The sequence below is a fragment of the Aedes aegypti genome, chromosome 2 (assembly GCF_002204515.2).
Source record: "Aedes aegypti strain LVP_AGWG chromosome 2, AaegL5.0 Primary Assembly, whole genome shotgun sequence".
Lineage (NCBI taxonomy): Eukaryota > Metazoa > Arthropoda > Insecta > Diptera > Culicidae > Aedes > Aedes aegypti.
This window is the reverse complement of record NC_035108.1, coordinates 473,925,177-473,937,406: the sequence shown is the minus strand read 5'-3', so window position 1 is coordinate 473,937,406 and position 12,230 is coordinate 473,925,177. Positions and strand designations below refer to the sequence as shown.

The window sequence follows — 12,230 nt, the reverse complement described above, 5'->3', positions numbered from 1 at the left end:
TCAACCTATCACAGAAGAACAGTTTGGGGGTATTAAAATAATTTCAAACCTGTTTTTCCGTTATTTACACGAAAATAAAAATATTTCCAGAAAAATATTAAAAAATTATTATTTTTAAGAGTACCGTAAAAACTTGAATTTTTATTATTGTCAAAAATCAGTAACTAAAAGAGGCTCCAAGAGAAAATTAAAAAGGATAGGGATGTTCAAAAATAAAAATTATAAAAATCAAAAACCAAAATTCATAGATTTGCGAATAAAAATAAATCATTGCCCAAAACGTGTTTAGAACGATTTTAGATAACTAAAAATGATATTTAGATCGAAAATAAAAATTTGGGTATTAGAGGGTTAAATATGTAATGAAAATCATATCTAGTTCACAAATATTTTGTAGTTTTTTATGACATCCATTCATCACGCAACATCTGAGACGATTAGTTTATACACGCAAAAAAAATGTGCGGTTAACTTACACACTTGGAAAAAACTACCGACTTCGGTAATTCATTTACCGAAATCTCAACAGCTGAACGGTCGGTAATGAGTACGGTAATCAAAAAAAATACCGATCAATCAGTAATTTGGATCATAAGGACGAACTGTCAAAATTTGCTGATTGATCGGTAAATTTTACCGAAGCAGGTTCAATGGAGTGTAATTCAATTTACCGTAAATCTGTAATTTGCAAATGAATGCTGATCTCTGGATTTACCGAAAATCTGTAATTACAAAAACCACCCAAATTTTCGTGATATGTTCGATATGAAAAAAGACATGATATTCTATTAAGATGATCGAGTTTTTATTTTTCACTTATGAGTACGTTTTCTTAAATTCACTACGCTCTCGTAGGAAACGCCATGTGCCACTACCTGACAGTATTCGCTCATTCTGATCCATGCTAAACATTCGTTCCGGTTGCAGTTTATCTGTTGGTGCTTGTATTGTCTGTCTCAAGATAAATCCAATAATTATGGCGATTATCTGCCCATGTCTTCAAATATAAGCGCAGCGGTCACTGATCATACGGAACTCTCAACTTCGAAACACAATACATGGACTAGACAGCTGTGGAAAACCAGATTAAGCCTCCGAACGAGAATCATCCAACACAGCATCGAAGCGTCCACCACGTCCAACAGCTACCCGATGAAAGAGGAAGAATGACGCTTGCACTTCTGCTGCTCGACTTGTCTCGTTCGTAACAACGACGCTCGTTCGTGCGGTTCGTGTAGATGGATGAAAGTGTCATCCATTCGTGGAGAATCACCAAGGGATATGACTCTAGTTACACGCTTAATATATGTAACTCATTTATTATCGTGCATTACACATTGCGCACTCCACAACAGCAAGTACACTCAGTGTGTTTAATGACTCCTGATATCTATCACTAATACATAGATGCACTGCTGTCATTCTGCGCAAAACCAAATGCTTTCAATTTAGGCGGGAAAGTTTTTACATTCATTTCATCCTGCGGGTGTCAATTCGCTGTAACGGCTGCGGGCGTACGACCGCCGCCGGACTCTAAAAAACATAAGATGATCAATAATCATTCCGATGAACAAAAAGAACTTTAAGACGGAGGGATTTTGCGACACATCGGGGACATTGATACATTAAACAAATATGCCAAACGCCTAGCCAAACGCAGTTTTCAAGCCACTTCCAACTATCGGACCTCAGTGAACCGCACATCTATCAGACACATCCGGAAAATTTTCTTACACTATCAGCGCCGGGGGTTCTTACTTACGAAATGCGCTCATCCTTCACGCGTAAATGTTTCAGCTCTTGCTCCAATTGAAATTGCACTTTTTTGACTTCAATTTTTTGGAAATTATTTGTTCACTACAGGATTTGCACAGCCAGTTGAAAAAACGAATAAAACGGATTTGACAGTTCGTGCTGCTACGTTCAGCTTTATATTTCACCGACATCAGTGCTTGGACTCATTTACTGATTTGTCTGTGAAAATATTTACCGTATTCGTCAAATTGTAAAAGAATCACTGACGGTCGGCAATTTTATTCACAGTCTTTGGTAAACGAGGTGTTGTTTACCGAATCATCTGTATTTTACTAGATCACCGAATTAAATCTATAAAAAATGTTACCGAACTCAAAGAGTCTGTTTAATGTCAAATTCGTTTTTGAACCTAGGTTGGAACTGGCGCAACCCGTTCCGAATCACAGTTCCAACCCCAACCCGATTCAGGTTCGATCTAACTACAATTTATTTGACGTTGGTTTGTTTATGTGTTGATCACCGAATCAGTTCCTAAAAACGAAAACGACATAAGTGTGTAAGCGCTCGCACCGGCAATGGATCATTAAAATAACCAAAACGGCGGCCGCTATTAAAAACATAGATAGCGCCACCATAGCCTTGTGCGTTTGACAGAACAGCAATGCTGTCACAATGTTAAATCCCATATACAGTGGCGCCTTTGTTTTGATGCGGTGAGCACTTGCAATAACTACCTTCAATGATCCATTCTCAGCAGACCAGAAATGCGCTTGATTTTACCATGTCTGTAGTTGGAATCAGATTGTTGTAAATTATTTCTGTCAAATGTACCAATAATGCGGTGGGGTGTACCGTAAACATAGTAAATTGGTCTGAATTTTCATGGTAGTTTTAAGAATGGGCGTATTCAGCTAAAATAGTTATTTTTATCACAGAATTTTTTCCCGTGTAGTATCCCATGTTTATAAGATGTGCCAGTACATAAAACACAATGGAATTGGATATAGAAAAAAGAAAATAGACACTCACAATTTGAGTGCATTGCACGTAGAAACTAATATGCGCCGAAAATCCGGTCCCATGTGCTACAGCAGTAAAATTTATTTTTTTGTGATTGCAAAAAATATGGGTGCCGCACATAAAATAAAATGGAGATTTTATCACAGTGTAGGAACTGGGTGTTGATTAAAATGTGAAGAAACCAACGCAAAGCAAACTGTTTCGGGCAACCTATACGGGTTGGGATGGGATTGAAACTGTAATGCAGAACGGATTTCGCCAAGAACGAATTCGTCGGGAGATTTCGTTCAGTGAAATAAGAGGTTGATTTGGCTCAGTGTAAGATTTTTTTTCTTCATGAAAGCACCGTGAGCGTGACCAAAACTGACAGCTACTGATGATTACTGATATGTTTTGGTCCTACTTTTGATAATCGCGATTTTTTGTCGGCGGATCGGGAGGCTTGAAACCGGGAATAATATTTTTCGAAATTTTTAATTACTTGTGTGGAATTTATACTATTTTTTCTTACATTACCATAGTTCGATGAACGTATATTTGATACTTCTATTGAAAAAACATGTAGCTTGACATCGACTCCGGGATGACCACAAACTTAGATTATAGAATAGGAAGGATATCAATTTGGTAAGCAGCAATGATCATACAAAACTCGATGTATGTGCGCTTTATAGGCATTATCGTATTGGCCACTATTGGAGTGATATTTATGATCTCAAGTCTTCCCATCTCTGGTAAGTGAAGTATTATATTGAGAAATAACATTAATTCTAACTTTTTGTTTGCAACATTCCCAGATACATGTAAATGCGAGAATTCTGCAGAACGGGATATTCAACATGAACAATTTCATCGCAGCTTCAAGGAATTGTCTTCTTCGAACAAACATAAGCTAGCAATTCTGGTTCCATTTCGAGATAGATTTGACGAGCTGTTGCGATTTGCACCTCACATATCTGCGTTTTTAAATCGTCAGCAAGTTTCGTTTCACATTTTTGTGCTGAATCAAAACGATCGATTTCGTTTTAATCGGGCATCATTGATTAACGCCGGGTTTCTACTGGTTAAAGATCAGTATGATTATATCGCTATGCACGACGTAGATTTACTTCCGTTGAACAATAATCTTAAATACGAATATCCGGAAAATGGACCACTGCACATCTCCGGCCCGGAATTCCATCCAAAATATCACTATGCAACGTTTATAGGGGGAATTTTACTGTTAAAAGTCGAACACTACCAATTGCTCAATGGAATGTCGAACAAGTATTGGGGATGGGGCCTAGAAGATGACGAATTCTACGTTCGGATTAAGGAAGCAGGACTTGAAGTGAACCGCCCCAGGAATATTACAACCGGACCGGAAAATACGTTCTTGTAAGTACAGATTTAGTTGACATACATGTGACCTTAGGCGCAAACTTATGACGTAGTTGAGGAGGGGGCGAAAGCTCTCCAAAAATGAATAAAATTCAAAGTGGTCACTTTTTTCGACACGATCACCAACAAGTCTCTATGTGCAACCCAAATCTATTAATCTGCAAACGCATCCCCGGGCTACTGCGTATCTGCGTTGACTTTAAAATAGGCGTACTATTATTTGCTGTCTGACCACCACCAGCCTTGCTTCAAGTAGAAAGACTAGCGTGAGTTAACAACTATTCGCTCGTGCGAATTTGAATGTAATAATATTCATGGAGCCTTAAACATAATCGGCCATACAGTTGTATGTTCGACATAGTTGAAGTAGTCGTTTATGCTAAACGATCAGTCTGTAAAATGTTCTACCTCATTTTGATTTTTTTTTAATAATCTAAGATATGCGCTAAAAGATATTTTTTGAAAGTTCACATGGTCGTTTCGAAAGGGGCTGACAAAATGTCCGCCCTTGTGCATGGTGAAAGGGAGATTGTCCAAAATTGTGTTTTTTGTGTCCACGTAGTATATGGACGGTTACGTCACCTGTTAGCGCGATTACTTATGCCTAATTTCTATGATTACCTTTACAGACATATCCACGACCGTTTGCATCGTAGAAGAGATACGGCCAAATGCTTCAATCAAAGGGAAGTGACGCGGCGTAGAGATCGAGAAACGGGACTTAACACCCTCCGGTACAGTCTGGACAGTCGGCGAGAACTGACGATAGATGGCGTGGTCTTGACTGTTATGAACATAAACCTAGAATGTGATAAATCTCAAACTCCGTGGTGCGAATGTGATAGTAAAGTCGATACAAAATCGCGCTTAGAAACAAAAGCAAAAACATGATTTTAAACGACAGATATCGTTTACCTACACTGGGGGTTTGCAGTTTCTGATGATGCCTTCCCAAGCTGCTCCCATCCCGTTTATTGAAATTCTTTTTCTGTATCCACTGCTCCGCCGGAACGTTGAGTGAGATTATTTCGTCTTTGATTTTTGTAGCACCTGAGCAGCATCCCGGGAATCAAGAGTAGATTTAAATATTTTAATTATCTTTAAATTTCTCCTTTCCTCAGTTCCTCGAGTCTTCCTCAGTGTCAGTCACAATGAGTGTATCTTAAAAAAATGAATTGAAAGGTAAAAAATAATGAAATCCACTCTTGAAGTACCTACGTTGTGTTTTCACTAGGCTATACGTTTAACAAAAAATGCGTTAAAGGTCCAATTAAATCCTCAAACTTATTTTTTCGCTATTTTTTTGTAAGGATCGTGAGAGAAAATCGAGAAGCGATAACTAGTTCGAATACACATAAAAGATAAAGAAACGACTCTCCTACTCAAAAATCGCCCATCGATTTGCCATACTCACGCACTACAATCATGTGTTATGTTTCAATTCGGGATTCTGTTCTTTCACAATAAAATGTTAACCATTGACATATTTTGCCTATTTATTACGAATGTTTGTTTCATTGGTGTGTGCAATAAAAACCAACGGGTCTTTGTTCCGATCAACTTGAGCAGGATTTTTGTTCAAAAATTGCACGCCGTGACCAACGATTTGCTTTGAAACCATTGGGCAATGATGACAAGTTTTTTTTATATGAATACTCTGAATTCGATAGGAAATGTTTGACAAAATTGACAGCTCTTCTATTTAAAACAAGGATTAAATAAAATTAAACAGTTTCAAGCCATAGTTGATACGAAGCCATAAAAATCATAAGATATATGTTATTGTGCAATACTAGAACAGCATATAAGGACCGGCTGTTGAAAATTTTAACTTTGGGGTTTTATTCGTTGCGAAATTGAGTAAAAAAGAAGTAGGTATCACGAATGTTGCTCTTATTCGATCATTATAATCGTTTTTAGGATTTCGAATAAAATCCAAGTATCGCGTCTATTGTTCCCAGATTCGGTATGCCTCTATGGTGGTGTGTGCGCCGTTACTTGTGTCGAATTGACTTAAAATCATTTTTTTTAGTTAACAGTTCTTCAAACCCTTTTCTTAAGACAGCTCTTAACATTTCATTGACAATCCATTTTGTTATCTCAATTTCGAATTCCTAAATCTCACTTGAGGCTTAAACTAATTGGGGTCCAATCAAATTGAACTAAGCGTTATTCGGGATTTTTTTTCTCAAAAACTCAGACTGCAGAACAGGCTTATGGAAATTTAATTTCGCTCAATCCGGTTTGAAGTGAATTTGAATATCACTAAGATAATAAAAAAACGATTCTTCGATTTAATCTAACGATAAATATTTCAATAAGTTAAAGCCAAAAACATAACAATTATGCAATAGGAAACAGGAACAATTAGTCAGAGCTAAAAGTAAACATATATAATAAGTGTATATAGGCGAGATAGAAGGTTTTTCTAAAGATAATTCAAAACGCTAATGACATTCACACTACGCTTAGGTTCCGCTATTCCTCACTGGCTAAAACAGTGCCTAGAATTTGACTTGTGTGTAACAATTGCATTAGACCTGCACCGCAGAAAGTTTCAGCTTCTTGGAAACGACCTATTAGGAGTAAAATAGAACATGCCATTATTAGAAGAAGTGATCTATCACATATTCTACGTTGTTAACAAGCATGCGAAAGGTGCAAAAGCATAACCCTTTGGAATTTAGCGAGGCAAACCGAACATATGTGACAGCGATTCTATCCCAAAACCCCGAATATCATCACCTTGAGCTCCATAACCCCAAATGTACAATTATCTTGAACAACATTGTCCTGTGATAATCGAATTCGGGGTCGTGGGTCGTTCGAGAAACGGGTATCCGTGGGGATGGTTATGGGGTAGAATCGTGACAGCGTATGCCAATGATTTTTACAAAAATAGTGCGGGTAATCCATGTTATGATAAAGCAAATGTGAATGAATCCAACCAGATCAAAGTTTTTCCGCTTCCATTTAGAATCCCAAACAACTATGGAAAACTTAGGCGCGATCGGTTTCGTCTACGATGTGCACATCGCCATTGCACTTGTATGGGATTTTTTTTTTTTTTTTGTATTTTTTGTAAATGTCCAGTTTTTGCGCCATTACGATTCCAATTACTTGATTAACACTTAAGTGCTTTTACTCGTACAAAATGCCACTGTAATAAATTAAAATAACAACTTTTTTCTATAAATTATTTTGACGCCCTGTTGGAAAACAATTATAGGTAATTAGAGAAAGTGAAACATTTTGAGAGTTATCACAAATATATCTAATTTAAGTGAATCCATTCAATAAGCAACTCAAATAGATGGAAATTTTACGAGTTGAATTTTGACAGCAAGGGATAAATTTTATTATAAAACTTGCTACAATTGAAGTTTCTACCAACAACGGAACACGATGAAATGGAAAAGTAAAATTAAGTCTTCATAAGAGCTCCAAATGGAATGACTATCATCGCAAAACAAAACCTATAAGAATATAGATTTCTTGTGTTTCAAAGTAAATAATACAATAGAACATGCAAAACCATCTGATTGAAGAAGAGAAAATGCTATTCGTTAGTTACCAAAAAGTTCCTAGTCTGTAATTGAACGAGAACAACTTCTAAACCACATATTCGCGATCACTAATAACTCTTATGCCATGTTCTGTGAAGACAAATTTTATCATGTCATCGTAGCTTTTCGACGGACTGATCCGACCTGCAGAAGAACTTGCTTTAATTTGGCTGCCGTCATTTGTAGGTTCTTTACAAGCATTTGCACTAACTGAACTAACATTCGCTGTTGCAGCATTGCATTGAACTTGGGAATTCCTGAGCTCAGTGACCGAGAGCTGCAAATCCTTCGCATTTTTCGAGTCTCCTCGTGTGACTGTGCTGATTTGTGAATTTTGTTGGCTTTGTGTTTCAAGTGCCATTGTGCTGCTTGTTTTGGTGCTAGACTCGTGATTATTTGTGCTTTTTTGTACTGAACTTTGCTTGTCACCCACCTTATCATCTGCTGTGTGATGAGAGAGAGAAATTATCCCAGAGTCTGTGCCAGTTGAGCTATTGGAAGTAATCGTAGACGTTGTTATCTTCACGGCACTTCCTGGATGTGTTAAGAATCCTCTTGCATTCTTGGATGATGATTTCGACTCGTTTTCCGTTCCGCAGCAAAATACTCGGTTCAATGTATTACGTGAAAAATCAGTTTCATCCATAGACTCAAGCGAATTCAGTGTGTTCAACTCGTTTTGGCTTTCGACGTAAGAATCATCAATTGTGGGGGAAACGGGAGAAATGCTCATCATTTCCCCACTCATACTCGTAGGCAAAATGTACTTACTGATGGTAGTCCACAAACATAGAAATGCACAGACATGTAAGATGAATGATGTCAAGACATTAGTACTGCGTTTGAAATGGCGATTAGGTTGTCACTGCGTGATTCAATGGAAATATTAAGCATAAATCACTCTGAAAAAGTTATAATAGTATATAACGGAACTTACGTGTTGCTGGTGCCGTAGAGAGCATGCTTTTTAATATATTCTATCAAATAATCGTCGAGCAAATACTTTACTGACATTCCTCGGTTCAGCAAACGACGAACGAGAGTAGAACTGACATCATTCGTTATCCAGTTGGTGACGATTGTTATATTTCGCTAGAACGTGTTCATGATATAAGTAATTAATGTTACTTCAATAAACCCTTATAGTAGGTACCAACAATTTTCAACCGATTTTGATGATCTACCACGAATAGATCACAAATATAATATAATTTTTAGAAAGGTATGAATAAATTTTCAGAGCGTAATGAATGAATTTGTTTCCTGAACTTCTACAACCAATTTTATGTTAAAAAGCTAACTGTTTTCAAAGAAATTAGATTTGAAGGCAAGCATATTCAAAAATGTAGGGGTTTTCATAATCATTAAATATTATTTTTTTCGGCCCAAACATGTTCAACTGACCCAGATAGCTGTAGCGGTAAACGTGCAGCTATTCAGGTTGAGGGTCGTAGGTTCGAATCTCGCCGGTCGAAAATCTTTTCGTAATGGAAATTTTCTCCACTTACTAGGGCATAGAGTATCACCATACCTGCCACACGATATACGAATGCAAAAATGGTCTATTGACAAAGAAAGCTATCAGTTAATAATTGTGGAAGTGCTCATAGGAACCAGTGCTGAAAAAGTTCGCATCACGAAGCAGCTCACGAGTGTATACCAACGCATAACAAACATCACAGACTCGGGATCTGGCTAGGTGTGAGTAAGCCCGCACCCATCTGCTCGGGAGAACATGTCAAAAGAAGTAGCAACAAGCTCGCGAGCGTTTACTCGCGAGTAACCGAGCAAGGTGTGATTTTTTATGGTTTTGACAGACAAATTAATAATTGGGGACGGACCTGGTGTAGTGGTTAGAACACACGCCTCTCACGCCGAGGACCTGGGATCGAATCCCATCCCCGAGATAGTCACTAAAAATTTCAGTGACGACTTCCTTCGGAAGGGAAGTAAAGCCGTTGGTCCCGAGATGAACTAGCCCAGGGCTAAAAATCTCGTTAATAAAGATAGAAAAAAAAAAAAAAAAAAAAAAAGACAAATTAATTGTATAACCATCATATCTATAGTAAACTACTAGTTTGTAGTCAAAAGCCCTTGAAAACCATAAATCTCGGAGGGTAAGCAGCTTTTTTGCTTCAGTTACTCGGGAGTCGACAGATGCGAGTAAGCCAGCGCTCTGACGCTCGGGAGCGTTCGGTTTTGTTTTTGTTCCAGTTCAGATGAAGCGTTCGCCACTTTCCATCACTGATAGGAACACTAGGGTAATAAGAAACCACGACAGCTTTCAAAACTATTATTAAATTACCTTTCTAAGAACTATATTCGATTTGGGATCTAATAGTGATATAATTATCAAAATCGCTAGAGATTTGACAAAATTATTGCAAGTTAAAGAAAAATTCATCGGTTGGTATCGTAAAGGTAATCAAGCAAAATACTTACCCGATAACGGCTCAGCAGATCCGAGTTGAAGATAAATTGTTCGGCATTTGACCCAGCGCGAGATATTACCACAATTCCATGCTGTCCAATAATGGCTTCGATGTCTTCATCTTTCCACAAGCCAGGCGTTGCAAAAGACTCCAGCAGATCTGCCCCACAAAGGAGTTTCAGCTGAACTTGGCTTGCGGTCTTTTTCAGCCCTTCCGGAATCCACGATGGAACATGTTGATCGTTACTATTGTTGGAATCTTTCAGGTAGGAATTTATGCAATTCTAGGGTCAACAATAAGTCAGTGTGATTATAGCAAAAGAATGTTACAACAAATAAAACCTGATGATATTGTAAGGTGAGTCGTGTTCTTGTCCATTCCTCCTGCTGGGTTTCCCATTCCGAAAGCCGAATCCAATCCGAAGACTGAAGTCCGATTTTGATCATATTGCAGCGATGGGTTGCTGAAACTAGTCCATTCTTTCCGTACGAATCGTGGACAGGTGAGATAATTCCTCCGACTACTTGAGCTGATCCCATTTGCTCAAAATGATCTCGTGCAATTTCTGTTCCGACATGAATATTTAAACATCTCAATTTACGTATCTCTTTTATCATTGCACAACAAACTTACCAAACATCCGAAAATGCATTGGAGTTGGAGGGCTGAATGAGCCGCATGCTATTAGCATGATTTTCGACGGAGATGTCATCCTCATTTGGCCCAGATTTTAGTGGCCTTCGATGTATACAGGAAATAATTTTCTTGTGCACAAAACTTGAAAATTTAGAATTTTTTTAGCCACAAATCTACACAGGAAATTTTGCTGTTAGTCACGAAGTCGTGCAAAATTTTCGCGATATCGATGAAATGTTTTGACATTCAAGTTTGTAAGCCGCTGTTTACCAGAGTGTGAGTGTAGATTTTGAAAGGGCGACTGCTGAAAACAGATTGGGCGGCTGGTGGCTGGTAAACGCAAACGTTTAGCACGTTTGAAAAATTTCACACATTGAAAACCTTGTTTGAATCTGGGTACAGCGAACTGAACCACCCAAGTAACCATGGAGCATTATATCATTGCTTATATGAAGCAGCTGCATTGCCGTAAGTCTACCATTAAAGTAGTTTAAAAGAGGGAATAGGCCCTGATATAGCCGAACTAATGCAAAAATATTTATAAAGCAATCAAGCAATTCATAAAGGAATATTAGTGCATTAATACATTTGGGCTCATTCATTTATTTCATAACGCTGAAATTGGCGATTTTTGACACCCACCCACCCCCTTGTAACGTTTTTTGTATGAATATTTTTAAGTTTTTGTATGGGCCGTAACACTGTTAGAACACCCACCCACCCCCTTCAGCGTTATGAACATTGTGAATGGGCCCTTTGTAATGTAGCGTAAATGATCTTTTGCTTGACAGCTCTTGTAATTTGTCGATTAAAAGCAATGTCGCATCAGTATTGTTGATATGCAGTAGAATAGGGGTCATGCACAAATTACGTCACGCTCCAAGGGGGGGAGGGGGTCGAGCCAAGCGTGACAAGCCTTACACAATTTTCGGAGGACTCATACAAAAAGTGTGACAAAGGGGGGGGGGGGGAGGGGGTCAAACAAGTTGAAATTTAGCGTGACATAATTTGTGTACCATCCTATACGTGCAATGTTATAATAAGGCTATCCATGAGGACTTTTCGCGATAGGACTGACAGCTAAAAGTGTACATGTAACCGACACGGCAGGGTAAACAAAGCATGAGAGTGTTGTCGGAGCTTTACATTTTCCTTTGTAATCGAACGATCACTCCGATCGCGAAACGTCAAAACCTCATGATAAACAAAAAACCAGCTGATCGCAGCTGTCTCATGGATTGCCTTATACTTGGTGTTACTTGGGCAACTTTTATTTTCAAGCAAATCTTGAACACTCCGAAACATGGGAAGTCACAGAAGGACTAAATTTTAGTAACTTAGGGGTCATGCACAAATTACGTCACGCTCCAAGGAGGGGAGGGGTTCAAGCCAAGCGTGACAAGCCTTACAAAATTTTCGGAGGACTCATACAAAAAGT

At 38.2% G+C, this 12,230-nt stretch overlaps 2 protein-coding genes across 6 annotated transcripts; one reads left to right on the top strand and one right to left on the bottom strand.

Moving 5' to 3' along the window:
- The first annotated feature begins 3,173 nt into the window (after positions 1 to 3,173).
- On the top strand, positions 3,174 to 5,642 carry LOC5569772 (beta-1,4-galactosyltransferase 7). The gene is made up of 3 exons (XM_001652950.2): positions 3,174 to 3,509; positions 3,573 to 4,155; positions 4,788 to 5,642. Exons 1-3 carry the CDS (start codon positions 3,413 to 3,415, stop codon positions 5,047 to 5,049), a joined length of 942 nt encoding a protein of 313 aa, XP_001653000.2. The 5' UTR covers positions 3,174 to 3,412; the 3' UTR covers positions 5,050 to 5,642.
- Positions 5,637 to 11,054, bottom strand: LOC5569774 (nicotinamide/nicotinic acid mononucleotide adenylyltransferase 1). 5 transcript variants are annotated; one of them, XM_021848376.1, is made up of 6 exons: positions 10,790 to 11,054; positions 10,498 to 10,721; positions 10,167 to 10,439; positions 8,662 to 8,816; positions 7,733 to 8,494; positions 5,637 to 6,734 (listed from the first exon to the last, which is right to left on the bottom strand). In XM_021848376.1, the coding sequence occupies exons 1-5, from the start codon at positions 10,872 to 10,874 to the stop codon at positions 7,771 to 7,773; spliced, it is 1,461 nt and encodes a 486-aa protein (XP_021704068.1). In that variant the 5' UTR covers positions 10,875 to 11,054; the 3' UTR covers positions 5,637 to 6,734; positions 7,733 to 7,770. The 5 variants fall into 5 exon arrangements, 3 of the variants coding, with proteins under 3 accessions (XP_021704068.1, XP_021704069.1, XP_021704070.1); XR_002501056.1 differs by having other exon boundaries at positions 5,642 to 6,734; positions 8,158 to 8,589; positions 10,790 to 11,050; XM_021848377.1 differs by having other exon boundaries at positions 5,642 to 6,734; positions 8,158 to 8,494; positions 10,790 to 11,052.
- Between the last annotated feature and the right edge of the window lie 1,176 nt (positions 11,055 to 12,230).

Coding starts and splice junctions, on each gene's coding strand:
- LOC5569772 (XM_001652950.2), top strand. CDS start 3,413: ATGATCATACAAAACTCGATGTATGTGCGCTTTATAGGCATTATCGTA. Junction 3,510..3,572: donor CTCAAGTCTTCCCATCTCTG/GTAAGTGAAGTA, acceptor CAACATTCCCAG/ATACATGTAAATGCGAGAAT. Junction 4,156..4,787: donor GGACCGGAAAATACGTTCTT/GTAAGTACAGAT, acceptor TTACCTTTACAG/ACATATCCACGACCGTTTGC.
- LOC5569774 (XM_021848376.1), bottom strand. CDS start 10,874: ATGAGGATGACATCTCCGTCGAAAATCATGCTAATAGCATGCGGCTCA. Junction 10,722..10,789: donor AATGCATTTTCGGATGTTTG/GTAAGTTTGTTG, acceptor ATGTCGGAACAG/AAATTGCACGAGATCATTTT. Junction 8,495..8,661: donor CTCTACGGCACCAGCAACAC/GTAAGTTCCGTT, acceptor GACTACCATCAG/TAAGTACATTTTGCCTACGA.